We start from the raw sequence: 24,371 nt of genomic DNA on the forward strand, positions 1-24,371 counted from the left end.
TTGTGCCATTAACAGTGCAAGAATGGCAGCAATTTTAATATTCTCCTTGAAAATCAACAGGTGAATGCTGATTGTTTTTTTTAGGCTCCACTCACTTTTCTGAATATTAATCCCAGTCACCTAATGACCAACTGTGCAAAGTTTGAGAACCCTGCCATTAACAGTGTAAGAATGGCTGCAGTTTATATTTGACCAGTGAAATTTGTTTTGGCTCTGCCCACTTTTTGTAATATGGACACACAGTCACTTAATGACCAAGTTTTTGATCTTTCAGGTTCCTGGTATAAAAAAATGTGTGAATGGAAGCAGTTTATCCACCAAAGAAATCTGATTGGCTGTTTGTGGCCCCGCCCCTTTAGTGAATTTGGGCCCCAGTCACCCAATGACCAACTGTAGCAAGTTTGAAGCCTCTGCCATTAACAGTGTAAGAATGGCAGAAGTTTAAATATTCCCCTTGAAAATCAATACGTGAATTTTGATTGGCTGTTGTAGGCTCCACCCACTTTCCTGAATATTAATCCCAGTCACCCAATGACCAAGTGTGCCAAATTTGAAAAAAAAAACCCTGCGATTAACAGTGTGAGAATGGCTGCAGTTTACATTTTCCCATTAAAAATGAATGGCTGAAATTTGATTGGCTATTTTATGCTCCGCCAACTTTTCCTGGATTTGCAACCTCGGTCACCAAGTGACCAACTGTGCCAAGTGTGGGGACTCTGGCTTGATTACTGTGAGAATGGCAGCCTTTTACATTTTTTCCATTGACATGAATGGTTGAAATCTGATTTGCTGTTTGTAGCTCCGCCCAGGTGTGCAAGGGGGACACGAGACCCCCAGAACATATCATCCCAGGTAGTGAGGAATCTGTATACCAACTTTTGTTCAAATCGGTCAAGGCGTTTTCGAGTGATCGCGGCACATACACACACACATACACACATACATACATACATACACACATACATCCAATTTTATATATATATAGATTGTTTTGTAAATACACAATTTGAATGACAGTGCCTTGCACATCTTTACTGACATGCATAGAAGTTTTATGAATTTGCACATAACTTTTGCAATTACAATTCTGATCGTATTTATGGTTTCGTAGGTAATTTTGTTGTTGCATCATTTCATGTAAATGCTTTGCAGTCTGTGAGGCATGAGAACATACAGTTTTGCATAAATGCTTTGAAGTCTATGGGCATGTGAAAGCTATATTTTTGTGAAATTAGCATTACAAAATTACAGATTCTAATTACAAATACATGCAAAATGAATTTCTCAATATTGTGAAATTTTGGATGGTAATTCCGAATTTTGCTGGAAAATTATTACTATGCTAAATTCAAGCACACCACTAAATTACACACTACAGTGTATACAGTTTTGTTTTTAAATTTTCCAAAAACACCACTCATTCATTGAAATGGCCAGATTATCTCTGATGATTGGTTTACTTTTAGGCCTCTTTCACAATGCGACGTTAGAGTCGCACGTTAGAAAAATGTTTCAACGCAGACTGACGCACAGCAATAGTAAGTCTGTGCGACATTCACAGTGCACACGTTGCGTTTGTGTGTAACGTGTAGCGTTATTAGAAGGTGCTGCATGATGTGCATTAGACACGTTATTAGCTGTGTTGGACTGTTTGCACATGCTCAGTAATGACTTGGAAGCATACTTTTCCCTCTAGTATAGGTAGCCTGATGACCCCCCCCCCCAGTATAGGTAGCCAGATGACTCCTCCCCCCTTTCCCTACAGTATAGGTATCCAGAGGCCTCCCTTAATCACTCCTTCCCCCCCACCTTTCAGTATAGGTAGCCAGCTTGCCTTCACAACGCAGCAGCCATCAGTGTCACTCATTTCTCCACTCGTCTCCAGTGCAGAAGCTTCCTTTTTCTTTCCGTCTCCAATGCTGCCCAAGTCCATAGCTGCCGGCCACAATGCAAACATGCACAGGCGGCTAGCAGCAGAGTAATGCGGTCAGACGCTCACCTAATCTCCCTGCATTGCAGCCTTTTCAAGCTTGCAAATGCTGCACCAGTTTAGCCTGCTGCTTTGGTGCCCTTACTCCTGTGGTGCCCTAGGCCATGGCCTAAATCCGGCCCTGCATAGACCCTGAACAAGCATATGCAGGTCTGAAAAGATTAGCAGAATGCCTCCATATCCCTCTCGCTTCAGTTGTTTTAGGGCCCGTTTCCACTATAGCGAATCCGTATGCGGTGTCCGCATTTTGGTGTGCGGGGGAAATCTGCACGTCAGAGCCGTCAGATTTTGCGTGCGGCTGGAATGCGTGCGGTTCGCCCGCAATGCTTTTAATAGGGAAATAGCATGCGGTTTTGTCATGCGTTTTTCCCCGCGATTTTGTGTGCGATTTTGCATGGAATGTAATGTAAATTTACACAGGCAGTGATATGGTTATAATCGCATATTACCTTAGCCATGCGAAATCTCATGCAAAATCGTGGGGAAAACCGCATGCGGAAACTCATCCGCATGCAATTTCGTCCGCGGAGGAATCCAGGCGATTCCGCACCGCAATAGTGGAAACGAGGCCTAAGCCCTGTCCACTTTGATCATTTTATTTTACCTTATTGAACACTACATTTAATGCTTTGCATTAAGGCTAATTCATTTTTACTTGCAAAGAATGAAGAACTAGGCCCATAATGAGGAGGAGATGGGCTATTTGAAAACCTGTCAGTTCAGTCAGAGTTCTACTACCTAAGTGACAGCAACACTGGAGGAAAGTAATTTACAGTATAGCTCATTTTACTCTGGGAGAAATGAACATTTTAGTTGTATGTGTTTACATGTATTGTGAATTTTCCCGATAGTAGTCCTCCTTTAGGCCTCCTTTCCAGGGTTGCTCTTAAACTACGCTAGCGCGAATCTACGCGTCATAGTTCGCAACTACGCATCGTAGTTCATAGGCGAAGTTTAAAAACTTTGCATACGTATTTCCGCGTAGTCATAGTCCTGCTATGCGAAGCTTCGCCCGCTACGCGTAGTTGACGTATGTATTGCGAAGTCAACTACGCGTACGGTAACTACGTCTATATGGGTCATTGCGCATGCGCAGAAATATTATTGCCCTTCTATGCGTATACAATTCCGCATTGGAAGGTGATATGTATGCATATTTTAGTTGAACCAGGCGCATAGTTAGCAGATTATTGCGGACATTTTTCCGCATAAGGGCATAAGCGTCCGCATCAACTATGCTTCGCGCTACGCGAGGCTTCCGTATGTTAACGCGTAGTCTATGAAATCAAAACGTAGCGAAGTTACTGGTTTCGTAGCCGTAGTTTGCAAAGCGTATTCGCGGCAAACTAAGCGTAGTTCCAGCGTAGCAAAGTTGGCTGACTACGACCATCTCTGCTCCTTTCTACGAACTGTTGATAGGCAGTGAAATGCCTCTCAAACTCTCTCAACTGCTCACTGCTTCCTGGTAACTGCTTGTTGTTGCATGATAACTACTTACTTCTGCCTGGTAACTAGTGTTGGGCGAACACCTAGATGTTCGGGTTCGCGAACGTTCGCCGAACATCGCCGCGATGTTCGGGTGTTCGCGCCGAACTCCGAACATAATGGAAGTCAATGGGGACCCGAACTTTCGTACTTTGTAAAGCTTCCTTACATGCTACATACCCCAAATTTGCAGGGTATGTGCACCCTGGGAGTGGGTACAAGAGGAAAAAAAATATATTTGAAAAAGAGCTTATAGTTTTTGAGAAAATTGATTGTAAAGTTTCAAAGGAAAAACTGTCTTTTAAATGTGGAAAATGTCATGTTTCTTTGCACAGGTAACATGCTTTTTGTCGCCATGCAGTCATAAATGTAATACAGAGAAGAGGTTCCAGGAAAAGGGACCGGTAACGCTAACCCAGCACCAGCAGCAGCACACGTGATGGAACAGGAGGAGGCGCAGGAGGAGAAGGCCACGCTTTTTGAGACGCAACCCAGGCCTTGCATGAGGACAAATAGCGTGCGGATATAGCAATGCTTTTTGCCGCCATGCAGTCATAAATGTAATACAGATGAGAGGTTCAATAAACAGGGACTGGAAACGCTAACCCAGCAGCAGCACACATAATGGAACAGGAGGAGGCGCAGGAGGAGAAGGCCACGCTTTTTGAGACGCAACCCAGGCCTTGCATGAGGACAAAAAGCGTGCGAATATAGCAATGCTTTTTGCTGCCATGCAGTCATAAATGTAATACAGATGAGAGGTTCAATAAACAGGGACTGGAAACGCTAACCCAGCAGCAGCACACGTGATGGAACTAGAGGAGGCGCAGGAGGAGAAGGCCACGCTTTTTGAGACACAACATCCCAGGCCTTGCATGAGGACAAATAGCGTGCGGATATAGCAATGCTTTTTGCCGCCATGCAGTCATAAATGTAATACAGATGAGAGGTTCAATAAACAGGGACTGGAAACGCTAACCCAGCAGCAGCACACATAATGGAACAGGAGGAGGCGCAGGAGGAGAAGGCCACGCTTTTTGAGACGCAACCCAGGCCTTGCATGAGGACAAAAAGCGTGCGGATATAGCAATGCTTTTTGCTGCCATGCAGTCATAAATGTAATACAGATGAGAGGTTCAATAAACAGGGACTGGAAACGCTAACCCAGCAGCAGCACACGTGATGGAACTAGAGGAGGCGCAGGAGGAGAAGGCCACGCTTTTTGAGACACAACATCCCAGGCCTTGCATGAGGACAAATAGCGTGCGGATATAGCAATGCTTTTTGCCGCCATGCAGTCATAAATGTAATACAGATGAGAGGTTCAATAAACAGGGACTGGAAACGCTAACCCAGCAGCAGCACACATAATGGAACAGGAGGAGGCGCAGGAGGAGAAGGCCACGCTTTTTGAGACGCAACCCAGGCCTTGCATGAGGACAAAAAGCGTGCGGATATAGCAATGCTTTTTGCCGCCATGCAGTCATAAATGTAATACAGATTAGAGGTTCAATAAACAGGGACTGGAAACGCTAACCCAGCAGCAGCACACGTGATGGAACAGGAGGAGGCGCAGGAGGAGACGGCCACGCTTTTTGAGACACAACATCCCAGGCCTTGCATGAGGACAAAAAGCGTGCGGATATAGCAATGCTTTTTGCCGCCATGCAGTCATAAATGTAATACAGATGAGAGGTTCAATAAACAGGGACTGGAAACGCTAACCCAGCAGCAGCACACATAATGGAACAGGAGGAGGCGCAGGAGGAGAAGGCCATGCTTTTTGAGACACAACAACCCAGGCCTTGCATGAGGACAAAAAGCGTGCGGATATAGCAATGCTTTTTGCTGCCATGCAGTCATAAATGTAATACAGATGAGAGGTTCAATAAACAGGGACTGGAAACGCTAACCCAGCAGCAGCACACATGATGGAACAGGAGGAGGCGCAGGAGGAGAAGGCCACGCTTTTTGAGACGCAACCCAGGCCTTGCATGAGGACAAAAAGCGTGCGGATATAGCAATGCTTTTTGCCGCCATGCAGTCATAAATGTAATACAGATGAGAGGTTCAATAAACAGAGACTGGAAACGCTAACCCAGCAGCAGCACACATGATGGAACAGGAGGAGGCGCAGGAGGAGAAGGCCACGCTTTTTGAGACGCAACCCAGGCCTTGCATGAGGACAAAAAGCGTGCGGATATAGCAATGCTTTTTGCCGCCATGCAGTCATAAATGTAATACAGATGAGAGGTTCAATAAACAGGGACTGGAAATGCTAACCCAGCAGCAGCAGACGTGATGGAACAGGAGCAGGCGCAGGAGGAGAAGGCCAAGCTTTTTGAGACACAACAACACAGGCCTTGCATGAGGACAAAAAGCGTGCGGATATAGCAATGCTTTTTGCCGCCATGCAGTCATAAGTGTAATACAGATGAGAGGTTCCATAAACAGGGACCGGAAACGCTAACCCAGCAGCAGCAGCACACGTGATGGAACAGGAGCAGGCGCAGGAGGAGAAGGCCATGCTTTTTGAGACACAACAACCCAGGCCTTGCATGAGGACAAAAAGCGTGCGGATATAGCAGCAATGCTTTTTGCCGCCATGCAGTCATAAATGTAATACAGATGAGAGGTTCAATAAACAGGGACCGGAAACGCTAAACCATCCCAGATGTTCATTGGTCATGTTACTTGGTTGGGGTCCTGGAGTGTTGCGTAGTCGTTTCCAATCCAGGATTGATTCATTTTAATTTGAGTCAGACGGTCTGCATTTTCTGTGGAGAGGCGGATACGCCGATCTGTGACGATGCCTCCGGCAGCACTGAAACAGCGTTCCGACATAACGCTGGCTGCCGGGCAAGCCAGCACCTCTGTTGCGTACATTGCCAGTTCGTGCCAGGTGTCTAGCTTCGATACCCAATAGTTGAAGGGTGCAGATGGATTGTTAGACACAGCTACGCCATCTGACATGTAGTCCTTGACCATCTTCTCCAGGCGATCGGTGTTGGAGGTGGATCTGCACGCTTGCTGTTCTGTGGGCTGCTGCTGCATGGGTGTCAGAAAATTTTCCCACTCCAAGGACACCGCCGATACCATTCCCTTTTGGGCACTAGCTGCGGCTTGTGTTGTTTGCTGCCCTCCTGGTCGTCCTGGGTTTGCGGAAGTCAGTCTGTCGGCGTACAACTGGCTAGAGGAGGGGGAGGATGTCAATCTCCTCTCTAAAGTCTCCACAAGGGCCTGCTGGTATTCTTCCATTTTGACCTGTCTGACTCTTTCTTCAAGCAGTTTTGGAACATTGTGTTTGTACCGTGGATCCAGAAGGGTATAAACCCAGTAATTGGTGTTGTCCAGAATGCGCACAATGCGTGGGTCGCGTTCAATGCAGTGTAGCATGAATTGAGCCATGTGTGCCAGAGTCCTACCAGAATCCTCATCATCCTCTTGTGAGCGTTGTGATAGTTGTTGTGATGCATCATAGTCGTCACCTTCTTCCTGGTCTGCTTCTGCTGACCATTCGCGCTAAATTGTGGAAGTCCAACGTGCACCGCTCTGGCCCTCGTCAGTGGTGGCAGGAAATTCCTGCTCCAACTCCAGCTGTTCCTCCTCCTCTTCTTCGTCATAGCTGCTGGGGCCAGCGTTTCCTGAGGCGGATGGCCTGATGTTGGTACCATCACGCTGATCGTTTTCTCCTTCAGATTCCCCCAGTTGCATCATCATGACAGCTGTTTCCTTGATTTTCAACATTGACCTCTTCAGTAAACACAGCAGTGGTATGGTAATGCTGACTGAAGAGTTGTCACTGCTCACAAGCAACGTGGATTGCTCAAAATTTTGGAGGACTTGGCAGAGGTCCAACATGTTGGCCCAATCGGATCCACAGAAGCTTGGCAGCTGGCCGGATGCGCCTCGGTACTGCGCCGTCATGTACTGGACCACTGCACTCTTCTGCTCGCAAAAGCGGGCTAGCATGTGCAGCGTAGAATTCCAGCGCGTAGGGACATCACACAGCAAGCGATGGTGGGGGAGATTGAAGCGCTCCTGCATCTTGGCGAGTGCCCCCGAAGCAGTACTGGAAGTTCTACAATGTTTGGCCACTCGACGCACCTTCAACAGAAGATCGGCCACACCTGGGTATGTCTTCAGGAACCGCTGAACTACTAGGTTCATCACGTGCGCCAGGCAAGGGATGTGTGTCAGCTTAGCCAACCTTAAAGCGCGAATGAGATTACTCCCATTATCACACACAACCATGCCCGGTTTCAGGTCCAGCGGTGCCAGCCACAAATCCGTCTGTTCCTTTATTCCCCTCCAAATTTCCTCCCCTGTGTGCTGCTTATCCCCAAGGCAGATCAGCTTCAGCAACGCTTGCTGACGCATGCCAACAGCTGTGCTGCACTGCTTCCACGATCCTACTGCTGCTGGTGCTGGGTTCGCGTTTCCGGATGAGGTACAGCTTTGAGATGCGTTGGAGGAGAAGGAGTCAGAGAGGTAGGTGCTGCTGTTGTTATCCAGTGGTAGGGATGGCGGTGCGGCTGTTTGCGGCGTGGGCAACACCCGCGCCGTAGCAGGTGAGGAATCGCTGCCAGGCTCCACAAGGTTCACCCAGTGCGCGGTAAGGGAGATGTATCGACCCTGGCCGAACGCACTCGTCCAGGTGTCAGTGGTGAGGTGAACCTTGCAGGCAACGGCATTCTTCAAGCTTCGGGTTATTTTGCTGACCACGTGCTCATGCAACTCAGGCACTGCAGAGCGCGCAAAGTGGTAGCGGCTGGGAACCACGTAACGTGGGATGGCCACTGACATCATGCCCTTGAAGCTGTTTGTCTCCACCACTCGATATGGCAGCATTTCGCAGGCCAGAAGCTTGGCTATGCTGGCTGTTACTGCCACGGCCCGGGGGTCATTTGCTGGCAATTTCCTCTTGCGCTCAAACATCTCCGAGACAGACAACTGAACCGTAGGGCTGCACACTGAAGGGCTGTTGGTTGTTGTGTTTGATGAACACTGGGAGACCTCAAGAGCACTACTCCGGAAAGTGACAGTGTCAGCGTCGTCTGATGTTTGTGAATGTTGTGAACCACGCAATGGCTGGGCTACTGCTGCTGCTGAAGCGGGTCTGGTGGTGAGTCTGGTGAACCCAAGGGAGGCAGTGTTGCTGGTACCCTGTCCTGTCGAGTTTGCCCACAGAGTGGGATGTTTGGATAGCATGTGGCGGCTCATGCTGGTGGTGGAGAGGTTGTTAATACTTTTCCCCCTGCTCAGGCGGGTCTTGCACACCTTGCAAATCGCCATGGTAACATCCTCAGTGCAGTCTTCAAAGAAAGCCCAGACTTTGGAGCACCTGCCTTGCTGGCGATTTCTGTTTGCGCCTCTTTTGCCTCTCACTTGAACTTCCACGCTTGTGGTGCCTGAAATTGCGCGCCGCCTACCTTGTGGCACAAGGCGAACTCGTGCAGCAGTGGGTTCTTCAACAGACTCATCTGTGCTGCTGCTACGACGGCGATGTTCTCGTTCACAAACAAAATCTGGGTCTATGTCCACATTGTCCATACCCTCCTCTTCCATCTCCTCAAACTCGTCATATGTCATTGTGGGGGGCCGCCGCCGTGGAGTAGAGCTCCCCAGAACAACCTCTGCGCAGCTCACTCCAACGTCGTCTTCCAGAGCTTCTCGGCCGACCTCCTGCAATTGCAACCCCTCCTGCCCAACTTGCTCTGGGATTTGGGTTTCAAAGTCCTCGGACTCGCCTTGTTGTATTTCAGTGCCCGGTGCATTTCCCACAGTGAATGGTTGTGAATCCGGGCACAACATTTCTGGCTGTTCCTCCATTGACCTTTCAAAGGTGGAAGTTTGTTGGGCTGGGAATAGCTCCTGCGAATACCCCATTGTGTCCTGAGGTAATTCATCGGACTGGTTATCTGGCAGTTGTGTGCGTGGTCTCGCTGCCGGTTGTGTCAGCTTTGTGCCCACTGGCTCCTTGTAACTGGCTGAGGACTCGGACCTCATGCGTGATGTGCTGGTGCTGCTTAACCCACTGCTGGACGCTTGAGAGGTCATCCAAGTAATTATCTGGTCCTGTTCTTTTGGATCTGTGAGGGTTGTTGTCCTGGACAACATGGGCGGTATTGAGTGGGTTTTCTTCGGTGCTCCCCTGTGCCCTGTACGTGAACCGTCAGGGGAAACACCTCTTCCCTTGCCCCTCCCTCTTTCACCGGATTTCTTCCTCATTTCACTTATCCTTAAAGTACACGCTGACTGGCAGCAGTACAGTGGCAGTACAGAAATGCTATACAGTGGTGGGTGAGCGGTGTACCACTATTGCCAGCAGCGACACAGAGCACAATGCTATACAGTGGCGGGTGAGCGGTGTACTACTGTTCCCAGCAGACACAGAGTGGCAGTAAACACAATGCTATATAGTGTGGCTGAGCCGTGTACACACAGTGGCAGTAAACAATGCTATATAGTCTGGCTGAGCGGTGTACACAGAGTGGCAGTACACACAATGCTATATAGTCTGGCTGAGCGGTGTACACAGAGTGGCAGTACACACAATGCTATATAGTCTGGCTGAGCGGTGTACACAGAGTGGCAGTACACACAATGCTATAGAGTCTGGCTGAGCGGTGTACACAGAGTGGCAGTACACACAATGCTATGTAGTCTGGCTGAGCGGTGTACACAGAGTGGCAGTACACACAATGCTATATAGTCTGGCTGAGCGGTGTACACAGAGTGGCAGTACACACAATGCTATATAGTCTGGCTGAGCGGTGTACACAGAGTGGCAGTACACACAATGCTATAGAGTCTGGCTGAGCGGTGTACACAGAGTGGCAGTACACACAATGCTATGTAGTCTGGCTGAGCGGTGTACACAGAGTGGCAGTACACACAATGCTATATAGTCTGGCTGAGCGGTGTACACAGAGTGGCAGTACACACAATGCTATATAGTCTGGCTGAGCCGTGTACACAGAGTGGCAGTACACACAATGCTATATAGTGTGGCTGAGCGGTGTACACACAGTGGCAGTAAACAATGCTATATAGTCTGGCTGAGCGGTGTACACACAGTGGCAGTACACACAATGCTATATAGTCTGGCTGAGCCGTGTACACAGAGTGGCAGTACACACAATGCTATATAGTGTGGCTGAGCGGTGTACACACAGTGGCAGTAAACAATGCTATATAGTCTGGCTGAGCGGTGTACACAGAGTGGCAGTACACACAATGCTATATAGTCTGGCTGAGCCGTGTACACAGAGTGGCAGTACACACAATGCTATATAGTCTGGCTGAGCGGTGTACACACAGTGGCAGTACACACAATGCTATATAGTCTGGCTGAGCGGTGTACACAGAGTGGCAGTACACACAATGCTATATAGTCTGGCTGAGCCGTGTACACACAGTGGCAGTAAACAATGCTATATAGTCTGGCTGAGCCGTGTACACACAGTGGCAGTAAACAATGCTATATAGTGTGGCTGAGCGGTGTACACAGAGTGGCAGTACACACAATGCTATATAGTCTGGCTGAGCCGTGTACACACAGTGGCAGTAAACAATGCTATATATAGCGTGGCTGAGCGAGGTACACAGTGGCAGTACACACAATGCTATATAGTGTGGCTGAGTGAGCGGTGTACTACTGTTCCCAGCAGCGACACACAATGACTGGAGGGACCCTGGCTAGCGTGGCTGGAGCGCGAACTACCCTGCCTGCCTACCCAAAGCTAAACCCACAGACAAATGGCGGAGATATGATGTGGTTCGGGTATTTATTTACCCGAACCACGTGACCGTTCGGCCAATCAGAGCGCGTTCGGGCCGAACCACGTGACCCGTTCGGCCAATCAGAGCGCGTTCGGGGTCCGAACCACGTGACCCGTTCGGCCAATCACAGCACTAGCCGAACGTTCGGGGAACGTTCGGCCATGCGCTCTTAGTTCGGCCATGTGACCGAACGGTTTGGCCGAGCACCATCAGGTGTTCGGCCGAACTCGAACATCACCCGAACAGTGGCGAACACTGTTCGCCCAACACTACTGGTAACTGCTTCCTGAACACACAGCTCAACAACAAGCAAACTGCAGCGAGTCCCTGTGGAATAGTCCTAGTCAGGTGTATGTTGTCGGTGCACAATCCCTCTGTGGGTCACCACTCCAGAAGTTTTTCTGTGGGACACAACAGAAGTTTTTCGCAGTATTGTCTGTATTAGGTTTACTTAAGATGCAGTAATTTGATTTGTCAATCAGGTTTACCGAGGTAGACGGATATAGTAATGCCTCTGATCAGTGCCCTAAGAGGTTAACAAGACTTTAGACTGTGTGATGTCAGTGATCAGCTGACTTGTTAGCTGACAAGATGGAGGTGGTCCAATTTAGGGTGTGGTGGTTAGAAGTATGTATTTATTCACTGTGTGCCATTCAATGTATGTACACCTGATGAAGGGGATATGCCCCGAAACATGTCGTGTATTACTGGGATTTGATAAAACGCAAGTTTGAAGCCAATTGAGTGCCTCCTTCGTATTTACTACACACAGCTCAACAGTCTGTGGAAAGGAGGCCTTAAAGATGCACAGGGAGACTAGGGCTCACAAAGCGGTGCTAACCTACTTAGCACGTCTAAAGTCTTTAGACGTGCTAACCAGGGTGCTAAGTAGGTTAGCACCAGATTTCTCAATCAGATGTGCGCAAAGTCCCATAGGTTTTAATGGGCACTTCGCACGGAGCGCCCTGCGCGAAAAGCTCGTTTAGACGTGCTAAGGGGGTTTTCACAGGCGTGCTAACAGTTAGTACCGCTTTGTGAATCAAGCCCTTGGAGTCCAATATAGTGTAGTAAGTCTGCAATATTCTGGTACCACAATCAGAAGTGAATATATACTCACACACCCTGGTTGCTAGAACAAGCAACCGCCAGCAGTGCATATGAGGAAAGTCCCATCCCTGCTCTCGGCATGTGTAAGATCGCACGTGAAGGGCTTGTTCACACTAAGGGCATGATTCACTAAAGCGTGATAATGACTACTATCACAGCAGTTATCACGCGAACTGACACTCACAAGCGTTTTCACGTGAAAAGCATCACTTCATGTGATGGGCTTCATTCACTTAACCGTGATAGGACTAATATCACACCTTATCAAAGATATCACACGTTATCAAAGATATCACACGTTATCAAAGTTATCACATGTTATCAAAAGTTATCACACGTTATCAAATGTTACTAAAGTTATCATACGTTCGGCTTGATTCATTAAACCGTGATAACTCATATCACGGGCGCGCAAATTTTTGCTCACGATTGTGCGAGAAAATTCGCGATTGCGCAAAACGTGCATGAAAACGCTACTGCGGCTGCCATATGTATTATCATGGTCTAGTGAATCAAGCCCGATAAACGAACGTTTGCGTGCGATCATGTGCATGTTTCATGTGAAAAGCGCACGTGATCCCTCGATAACCTTTGTTTATCATGTGAACTAACACTGTTCGCGTGTAAACTTTTGCGCGTGGCAGAGCGCGTGATAAGTGCTGTGATAGCAGACTACAGTTATCATGCTTCAGTGAATCAAGCCCCTTGTATTTATTATTTTCCGGGTCAAAGAGTTCACTTCCTGACTTGCATCAGGGAGTGAATTTTAAAAAAAATCGCTCTGCAAATGCGCTTTAGAAAATCGCTTTTAAGAAAATGCAACGCGCACGCAGGCGCCAGGAGGCACTAAAAAAATTTGTGCACAAAATCACAAAACTATTGTGAACAAAGCCGAAATGTTGTCTATTACTGGAAATCCGTGTTATTGGTAGATTGATTGGTAGCAGGAAAAAAGGACGCTGGTGGCTAATGGACGATTTGGCCACCGCCATAGACTCAAATGCATTTATCGGTAATACGGCGCCAAAAGCAGAGAAAAGGGCGCAGGATAAATATTGTTTTCAACATCAGAGCATTAACGTTTTTGAAATATGTTATCGTTTTAGAAACTTGCAACATATAATTTTTGTCATATTATTTTGTTTGTATGTACAGATTTTACGTTATCAAATATGTTATTGTTTTTTTTTTTTTGTAAGAGTGTTTGTGCCGTGGGGTTGGTTAGGGTTAGACATCACTAGGGGGGTGGTTAGGGTTAGACATCACTAGGGGGGTGGTTAGGGTTAGACATCACTAGGGGGGTGGTTAGGGTTAGACATCACAAGGGGGTGGTTAGGGTTAGGCATCACCAGGGGTGTGGTTACGGTTAGGCACCACCGGGGGGGTTAGGTTTAGGCATCACCAGGGAGGTGGTTAAGGTTAGGCACCACGGGGGGGGGGGGGAGGGGGGTTTAGGGGTTAGGGTTAGGCACCATGGAAGGGGGGTGTTTAGGGTCAGGCACCACCAGGGGAGGGTTCTGTGTGAGATTAGGGCTAGGTTAAACTGTATTCTTGAATTATGTAATGTTTTTTAAAGTAAATATCTTTTCATTTTGATTTCCCTTCTGTTTTAAAACGGTACTTATCATTAACATGTTTTCGGGTTTCACTTCACGCCCAAAAACTTTTTAGTTCATGAGAATACTTTATGAAGTCACATCAACTTGTTATCCAACTGTGCCTTTTTTCCTTGTGCCTTTTTTTTTCCATGCGTGCGATTGATTGGTTTATAGACTCATTGGCCTCAATTCACTAAGCTTAACTCCTGTCTTTAATAACTCTTCTGAGCTGTTTTACAGTTATCACAATTATATCACCATGGTGATAACTGTAAAACAGCTCAGAAGAGTTATTTAACACAGGAGTTAAGCTTAGTGAATTGAGGCCATTGTATCTTTTCTCTCCGCAGTGCCTCTCACTCTCTCCTCAATGTGTGGAACTCCTCTGGTCAGCAGCCGTATAGTGGGCGGGACAAATGCTGCAGATGGGCAGTGGCCATGGCAGATCGCTCTGTACTACTCCGGGAGCTTCTTATGCGGAGGATCTTTAATCGCCCCCCAGTGGATAATGAGCGCAGCGCACTGTTTCCAGGGGTGAGTATCCGGTATTGCCTTGCTTTAAAGAGAACCCGAGGCGGGGTTCTTACATCGCAATCCCCATACAGAGGCTGGGTCTGCCTATAGAGCAGCCTCTGTTGCTATGTAGCTTCCTCCAAAGCCCCCCCTGCGCGCTGTGAGACCCCATTAATCACAGCCGCGCTGTCGACACGCAGCGTGTCGCAGCGCGCTGTGTTTACCTCACTAATGCCAGTCTCACCACTCCCCCGCCTCCTGAATCGCTCTGGTCCCCGCCCACGTCCCTTCCCTCGCAGCTGATTGGAGAGAAGGGACGCGGGCGGGGACCGGAGTGATTCAGGAGGCGGGGGAGAGTGGAGACTGACATTAGAGAGGTAAACACAGCCGCATAGCGCCGCTGTGTTTTATGGGGTGTCGTAGCGCACGGGGGGGGGGGGGGGCTTTGGAGGAAGCTATATAGCAACAGAGGCTGGGCTCTATAGGCAGACCCAGCCTCTGTATGGGGATTGCGATGTAAGAACCCCGCCTCGGGTTCTCTTTAAAGCACACCTGAAGTGAGAGGGATATGGAGGCTGACAAATGTATTTCCTTTTAAACAATGCAAATTGCCTGGCTATCCCGTTGATTCTTTGCCTCTAAGGCCTCCTTTCCACAAACTGTTGAGCCGTGTGCTCAGCAAGCAGTTACCAGGCAGCAGCGAGCAGTTATCATGCAGCAACAAGCAGTTACTAGGCAGCAGTGAGCAGTTGAGAGAGTTTGAGAGGCATTTCACTGCCTATCAACAGTTTGTGGAAAGGAGGCCTAAAGGTGGCCATATTTCAGGCGATTTGGCTGCCATCCATTTCGATTACCATTATTGAAATGGATAAAAAAATCGGTGCCGCCAAGTGCATGCCCATCCAGCAATGCAACCAATTTTGGGCCTGAAATTGGTTGCATAGTCGTTGGCGCATGGTGCAAGATGTGGACGCTCTCCTCTTGCCATACACGTGAGCCCCACGTGGTTTCCTATAAGGGGCACACGTATGACGTCAGACATCATACATGCGGCCACGTTACTAGGCAACCACGTGGCATGCGTGTATAATAAGCACTGTGCACCCGGAGCTTGCGGAGACTAGCGGAGGCGGCGGAAAGGTAACTTGCATCGGGCGCAGGGAACATTTTTCATTAGCCTGCCGTACTAAATCTAGCAGGAATTGCATAAATTAGGTAGCTGTCTTGCGAACCAATGTTTGTGATTTTACATTTTTTTTGCAGCTTCCAGGATGCGGTTGAAAGGTGAGTGGTTAGGGAGGGGACCGTGTGGGAGATGTGCCTACACGGGGCGTCCCTGTAAAAGATGTAACCTACGATTAAGTTCAACCGAAGCCTCCCACCTGAATGCTACCTAATTTATGCAATTCCTGCTAGATTTCCTGCGAACCATTGTTTGTGATTTTAATTTTTTTTTGCAGCTTCCAGGATGCGGTTGACAGGTGAGTGGTTAGGGAGGGGACCGTGTGGGAGATGTGCCTACGTGGGGAGTCCCTGTAAAAGATGTAATCTACAATTACGTCCAACTGAAGCCTCCCACCTGAATGCTAATTTGTGCAATTCCTGCTAGATTTGGTACGTCAGGCAAAGGATGTATGACACTACACCTGATTGGCTGACTGGCGCCTGCTGACCAAATAAAGGTAGGAAATTGCTTTAGCTGGGAGTGAGCAAATTGTGTGTTTCATAACAGATGATAGCAAGGTCTGCTGAGGGATTGTTGAATTGACATGTATGCAGTTTCTGTCATGTGCATGTTCTACACAACACACATGTCCCGGTTGCATTGAAATTCTCAGTGTTGGTACAGGACACACCAGCAATCTCACAACTTCTATTTCAATAATTTCTGAAAGAGACTTTACATTGGTCTGATATGACTCAGGTGAAGTCTGAAGACATTTTATTACTAATAACATTTAAAAAATTAATAAATGTAAAAGCTTGCAGCATAGTGTACATTGTCCAGTGTTCACAAGCTCAGGAATGTTATAGAATTAAAAACAAAAACAAAAAATAAAAACTGCTTATTTACTTAGGGATGGTCCAAAATGCCGGATTCCAATTCTGCAGAAATTCCGATTTCCACCAATACTGATTCCGCAGATTTCTTATTTCCGATTTCTGAGTAGACTTTTTTTGGTCATTTTTTGCATTCTCTGTTTGGCCAAATACTTCTGAGTTGACTCTGCACCCTCCAATGCTTCTTAGGTCATATTTAACCAGGCATACACACAAATACCATATGTAATGAAGAAGGCATGTCGCCAATGTAACATAATTAAGATGATACGTCCATTAACCACCCTGGCGTTCTGATTAAATCGCCAGGGTGGCTGCGGGAGGGTTTTTTTTAAATAAAAAAAAAACTATTTCATGCAGCCAACTGAAAGTTGGCTGCATGAAAGCCCACTAGAGGGCGCTCCGGAGGCGATCTTCCGATCGCCTCCGGCGCCCAGAATAAACAAGGAAGGCCGCAATGAGCGGCCTTCCTTGTTTTGCTTATATCGTCGCCATAGCGACGAGCGGAGTGACGTCATCGACGTCAGCCGACGTCCTGACGTCAGCCGCCTCCGATCCAGCCCTTAGCGCTGGCCGGAACTTTTTGTTCCGGCTACGCTGGGCTCAGGCGGCTGGGGGGACCCTCTTTCGCCGCTGCTCGCGGCGAATCGCCGCAGAGCGGCGGCGATCAGGCAGCACACGCGGCTGGCAAAGTGCCGGCTGCGTGTGCTGCTTTTTATTTCATTCAAATCGGCCCAGCAGGGCCTGAGCGGCAGCCGCTGGCGGTGTTGGATGAGCTGAGCTCGTCCAGACCGCTCAGCTGGTTAAAGCATATCTGAAGCAAAAATAAACTCATGGGATAATGAGTTGTATGTGTAGTATGAATAGTATTTTATTTTCCGTTACATAACTTTATTTTAATATTCAAATAAAACAAATCTTATGCGCTTAGGATAAAACAATAAAATTGCAAACGTGGTTCGCGTCTCAATATTGCTGTGGTTACAATAAATTCAAATTATTCTAAAAAGTCCGCGCTCACAATCAAAACTTATAATACAAATGGAGTCTCACTGTCCTTGTTCAGGTTATCCACAGACCATCCAGGTCAGGGTTCACACTGCGAGTGCCCTGGATCCTCCAAAGTAATGTCAGCCAAGATTCACGTTATATGCAAAATAGAAACAAAACAAACATAGTGTGGTACTGTATGCACTATGGGATTTTCCAACACCTCTCCAATGTGTAGACCTCCGTCACCTAGCACACCACACCAACTGTGCCTGGACACCCCCCAATATGCCCGCACTCACCCTGTTGCCCTCCTAAATATCCGGAGGTGGGAATGATAGCTTTTGGGGGTAGAGATTGTCCACACTTTCCGGAGTTCAGCAATCCACTTGTTCCATACCCAACACTATGACTAAAAGACACTCTGATAGTGTAAAACCTTTAAAACTTTTAATCATTAAAAAGTAATGCACTCACAAGCAGTAGGAGTATCAAGCGCATATAGGATACAAGGTGCAGTCCCCGGGCAGCTGCCTCAATCCGCGCTGTATCAGATCCACGCTCCTCCACTCGTATTTCCGTGCACTTCCGGATACGTTGTCTGCTGGTCACGTGTGCCGAAGCTCCGCCCAATGCATTTCGTCATTAGATGACTCATCAGGGGCTGTCGGCACACGCTAGACCAGCGTTTAAAAAGGAACCCGCCCCTCCCTCTGCGTCTAGGAGGATACAATGAGAATAATAAAAAGTGAATGATCAATTCTTTTAAAAAGGATGCTCAGCAACTATGGAGTGAGACAGTTGCTTAACAGTTGAAATAGCCTACTCTAATACAAGAAACCACCTATGCTGTACGCACACCCCAGTCTCCCTCCCATACACATACGATCTTCCGCGATCTTCCATATATCCATGCTTGCATGGTCAGCTTAAATTCAAAATGCTGCATGATTATACAATTAAGAATACTGCTTGATTACACATTATCTATTAATAAACCTTATCCCTATACACAATATAGCAGCAAATTTCTACCCTCAGTTAGTTAATTATTGTATATATATGAATTCCAGCGATAGAATACACTGTAGATACCTTACAAAATTATGAATTATTAATAAAGCAGTTGATATCAAGATCCACATTTAATCCTTTAGGACTTAAGGTTTCCATATCGAATATCCAGCGCGTTTCTTTTTTGGAAATTTCACGTAATTTATTGGATCCTCTCCAGGCTGGCTGGAGTTTCTCCACCCCACAGAAGAACATCTGGCTGGGGTCACACTGATGTACTTTTTTAAAATGCAATGAAACGCTGTGCAACTCAAACCCCTTACGGATATTAGAGATATGCTCTCCAATCCGTTCTTTTAGAGATCTGGTGGTGCGGCCAACATATTGGAGGCCGCATTTACACCAGATGACATACACAACATGGGATGTGGCACAAGTAATGAAACTTTTTATTTCAAAGGAACGGCCGTTAGCACCAGAGACAACTTTTTGCATTTTAACCCCTTTAGCCTCCCTACAGCACTTGCACCCTCTACAGGAAACAAATCCCTGTTCCCTGTAGAGGGTGCAAGTGCATTAGGGAGGCTAAAGGGGTTAAAATGCAAAAAGTTGTCTATGGTGCTAACGGCCGTTCCTTTGAAATAAAAAGTTTCATTACTTGTGCCACATCCCATGTTGTGTATGTCATCTGGTGTAAATGCGGCCTCCAATATGTTGGCCGCACCACCAGATCTCTAAAAGAACGGATTGGAGAGCATATCTCTAATATCCGTAAGGGGTTTGAGTTGCACAGCGTTTCATTGCATTTTAAAAAAGTACATCAGTGTGACCCCAGCCAGATGTTCTTCTGTGGGGTGGAGAAACTCCAGCCAGCCTGGAGAGGATCCAATAAATTATGTGAAATTTCCAAAAAAGAAACGCGCTGGATATTCGATATGGAAACCTTAAGTCCTAAAGGAATAAATGTGGATCTTGATATCAACTGCTTTATTAATAATTCATAATTTTGTAAGGTATCTACAGTGTATTCTATCGCTGGAATTCATATATATACAATAATTAACTAACTGAGGGTAGAAATTTGCTGCTATATTGTGTATAGGGATAAGGTTTATTAATAGATAATGTGTAATCAAGCAGTATTCTTAATTGTATAATCATGCAGCATTTTGAATTTAAGCTGACCATGCAAGCATGGATATATGGAAGATCGCGGAAGATCGTATGTGTATGGGAGGGAGACTGGGGTGTGCGTACAGCATAGGTGGTTTCTTGTATTAGAGTAGGCTATTTCAACTGTTAAGCAACTGTCTCACTCCATAGTTGCTGAGGATCCTTTTTAAAAGAATTGATCATTCACTTTTTATTATTCTCATTGTATCCTCCTAGACGCAGAGGGAGGGGCGGGTTCCTTTTTAAACGCTGGTCTAGCGTGTGCCGACAGCCCCTGATGAGTCATCTAATGACGAAATGCATTGGGCGGAGCTTCGGCACACGTGACCAGCAGACAACGTATCCGGAAGTGCACGGAAATACGAGTGGAGGAGCGTGGATCTGATACAGCGCGGATTGAGGCAGCTGCCCGGGGACTGCACCTTGTATCCTATATGCGCTTGATACTCCTACTGCTTGTGAGTGCATTACTTTTTAATGATTAAAAGTTTTAAAGGTTTTACACTATCAGAGTGTCTTTTAGTCATAGTGTTGGGTATGGAACAAGTGGATTGCTGAACTCCGGAAAGTGTGAACAATCTCTACCCCCAAAAGCTATCATTCCCACCTCCGGATATTTAGGAGGGCAACAGGGTGAGTGCGGGCATATTGGGGGGTGTCCAGGCACAGTTGGTGTGGTGTGCTAGGTGACGGAGGTCTACACATTGGAGAGGTGTTGGAAAATCCCATAGTGCATACAGTACCACACTATGTTTGTTTTGTTTCTATTTTGCATATAACGTGAATCTTGGCTGACATTACTTTGGAGGATCCAGGGCACTCGCAGTGTGAACCCTGACCTGGATGGTCTGTGGATAACCTGAACAAGGACAGTGAGACTCCATTTGTATTATAAGTTTTGATTGTGAGCGCGGACTTTTTAGAATAATTTTATTTTAATATTGCATCATACTGTCACATTCGCAGTTTTAAAACCACACTCTGTCTTTTAGGGCTAATTCACACTAGAAGCACTTTTCTGAGCATTTTGCGATTGATTAGCGGTTTTTATAATCGCTCCCATTCACTTTCATTATGGTGTGCATCTCTGTGTCCCTTATGCTGGTGTATATCTCTGCACACACTCATAGTACCTCTCCTTGTTCTCCTTTTATTATAACTATCTTCTTAGTACTCCTTCTTCTTGCCTCTGCGTAGACTTTCTGCTCTCCTTCAGTGTCCCCAAATGTTCCCCAATCTCCGCACTCTGTCATTGAAAAGAGAGGACTAGCGTCACTGCTGACTTACCAGCTTGTTGCCATAGCCTGTCACCTGTGACTTGATGGTCAGACAGAAGATGTCCGGTCCATCCCCGCCCTCCTGCTTCATGTGCGATATCTAACCTCCTTAGCGGTAACCCCAAGTCAAGCTCAGAGTTGTAAACCCACAGGTCAGAACGGTAACTCTGAGCCTGACTTGTGATAGCGGCCGCAAGGTTACTGCAGAGCAGGAGACATTGGCAGCGCTTCTAAACAGAGGCTGCACCCAAATTGACTACCTGCAATAGATGTGCAGAGCTCCACAATTGTGGACTAAAATACACAACATGCATTCAAAACAGGTACAGCAAAGGAGGGCGTTAGCTTCAGTATAGGGTAAATAATATGTGCACAAATTATTCCCTACTAGACTTCCCCACGGCGGTGACGGGTCCTCTCGGGGAAGACCTAACGCTAGTCTAACGATGAAAACACGATTTTTTCCTAGTGCTGCTAGTCATAAAATGGTATACACATTTCTCTCAAACAGACATCAAACAAATGACAGCGCTCATAGGCTGCAACTGAATTGTAGACCAACAGAGGCATGCAGAGCCCCACAGGGCTAAATACGTGCGTTGAATGCAAATCAGATGTAAATCATGTACTAGTCCTAATCTATAATTTGAATGCAAATTGATGCACATGGATGCAGCTAGCCATAAGTATACTTACATGAGTTTTGTACAGCAGGAGACATTGGCAGCGCTTCCAGAGTACATGTGTTTACCATTTTATGACTAGCAGCACTAGGAAAAAATTGTGTTTTTATCGTTAGACTAGCGGTAGGTCTTCCCCGAGAGGACCCGTCACCGCCGTGGGGAAGTCTAGTAGGGAATCATTTGTGCACATATTATTTATACTGAAGCTAACGTCCTTCTTTGCTGTGCCTGTTTTGAATGCAGGTTGTGTATTTTAGTCCACAATTGTGGAGCTCTGCACATCTATTGCAGGTAGTCAATTTGGGTGCAGCCTCTGTTTGGAAGCGCTGCCAATGTCTCCTGCTGTACAAAACTCATGTAAGTATACTTATGGCTAGCTGCATCCATGTGCATCAATTTGCATTCAAATTATAGACTAGGACTAGTACATGATTTGCATCTGATTTGCATTCAAGGTTACTGCAGAGCATATTGCGCACCGGCCACCGGGCACTTCAACTCACCTCCCCGGGATCCAAATGCCAGCAGCCATTCTTCTTCCTGTCCTTGGCAGCTCTGGTTTCCTTTGGTGAGATCGCCATATGTTGTTATGACAACAGCCAGCGATCTCACTATAGGGTTACAGCACCACCCGGAGGACGGAGGGAAAACTGAAGTGCTGGATCCCAGGGAGGTGAGTAAGTGCAGGGGCTGCTCTAGGCTCTCTCGTGGTATGATTTTTTTCTTGCTTTTAGGGTCTAATAGCACATGAAAAAAATGTACTGCTTTTATACCCTAAAATAAGGAAGGAATCAATTCAGTGGCGCTGAAAAAGATGCGCGCATGGCAGAAGGAAAACAAAGAAATAGAGCAGCCTATAGAACAGCCCATATGTGTGTGTGTATATATATGCTTCTGCCATACTGTTACCAATTTTTGCCTGGATTTTGACTACTTTCTGCCTTCCTTATTTATACAGTTTCACAATCTTTAAAGGATACTCGAACTGAAATGTGACATAATGAGATAGACATGTGTATGTACAGTGCCTAGCACACAAATAACTATGCTGTGTTCCTTTTTTTATTTCTCTGCCTGACAGAGTTAAATATCAGGTATGTAAGTGGCTGACTCAGTCCTGACTCACACAGGAAGTGACTACAGTGTGACCCTCACTGATAAGAAATTCCAACAATAAAATACTTTCCAAGCAGAAAATGGCTTCTGAGAGCAAGAAAGAGGTAAAAAAGAGGAATTTCTTATCAGTGAGGGTCACGCTGTAGTCACTTCCTGTCTGAGTCAGGACTGAGTCAGCCACTTACATACCTGATATTTAACTCTTTCAGGCAGAGTAAGAAAAAAAGGAACACAGCATAGTTGTATGTGTGCTTGGCACTGTACATACCCATGTCTATCTCATTATGTCACATTTCAGTTGGGTATCCTTTAAATCTACTTTGTAAATGGTTATATATAAAATAAAACCATGAGATGTCTAAAATAAGTCATTTTTAGGAGTAAGAGGACAGATTCAATTGTTTATCTCAACAGTTTATTTTCACCTCAGGCTCACTTCAAGTTGCAGAACAATTTGAAGTTTGGAGCTTGGCTTGTAGTTTAGGGTTGAGCTAAAATCCAATTATGACAATCCAGCCCCGAGATCCCTCCGCTGATCAGACAGACTGAGCTGGACTCTGGTGTCACCCCCTTTGAGGGGGCAAAATATGTATTTGCATTGCCCCCTCTCACCCAGACCCCCTCCCCCCGAGCCGGCCCTGATCAAACCTATATAGGGATTAGGAGCACACAAGCTGATGTCCTCTCGTGGGACAGATAGCGCTGGTGTATGTGCATGGTGTGCATGGATACATTACGTTAGCTCCCTTGTGCGATTGGTAAGATGCGCCATCTGTCCTAGGAGAGGACGTCAGGATGTGTGCTTCTAATCCCTAGATTGGTTTGATGCAATGAATGTTTGCATGTCTGCACTATGCATGTTACAGGGTCAGAGTTAAGACACCTAAGTTTACCTGGGTACTTCTGTGCAGTGTAGGTGACTAAGCAACAGAATGCATTCTTCTGTGAACTAAAACCCCAGGATTTTAACTTAGCTGTAGGGATAACAGTGGTGCCTGGATGAGTGAATCTGTGAATGCATTTGTTTGAACATTTGCATGTGAGTGTGCAAAGGGTTAATTGTTTGTTGGGTCCATATATGATGTCATCTTGATTGTATGCACAATCCATAAGTTAAAATTATCAATTTCCTGCAGGAAATCTGGTACTAGCTACTCCTGGAGGGAAGAAACGGTTATTTACAACCTAGCTAGCAAATCAACAATTTATAAGAACATAATAAACAATGCGGTAGTATGACTCTTCAGAGGGCAGATTATTTGTAGCAACAATCAGACGACCAGAACAGGCACAAGAATGAACAATAAAATCGTTAGTTTTATTCTAAAACTACATACACACAAATATACTTACAACCAACAGATAGATATATCTGTCAGTCAGAACAGATTGGGTTGATAGGAATTAGTAGAGATGAAAAGGAAATTGAATGTCTTATAATAAAGTTCAAAATACCGTTATTGGTAGTCCTTGCGGCAATCAAAGTCAAAGATGGGCGATTGCCATGCGGCCAGTGGCCTTTGTGAGAAGTAATCCAGATTTTGTCAGTGTCCAGCTGGCTATCGATTGATGGTAATAC

At 46.4% G+C, this 24,371-nt stretch overlaps 1 protein-coding gene across 1 annotated transcript in view; it reads left to right on the plus strand.

Annotated features, from left to right (window-relative positions):
• Window positions 1-24,371, plus strand: part of LOC137526006 (transmembrane protease serine 9-like) — a 134,737-nt gene that overhangs the window by 84,712 nt on the left and 25,654 nt on the right. Inside the window, exon 8 of the mRNA XM_068247216.1 lies at window positions 14,316-14,499. Within this exon, the coding sequence (XP_068103317.1) occupies window positions 14,316-14,499 (184 nt within the window). The remainder of the gene's footprint in view (window positions 1-14,315; window positions 14,500-24,371) is intronic.

This window comes from Hyperolius riggenbachi, chromosome 7 (assembly GCF_040937935.1).
Source record: "Hyperolius riggenbachi isolate aHypRig1 chromosome 7, aHypRig1.pri, whole genome shotgun sequence".
In the NCBI taxonomy this organism is placed as follows: domain Eukaryota; kingdom Metazoa; phylum Chordata; class Amphibia; order Anura; family Hyperoliidae; genus Hyperolius; species Hyperolius riggenbachi.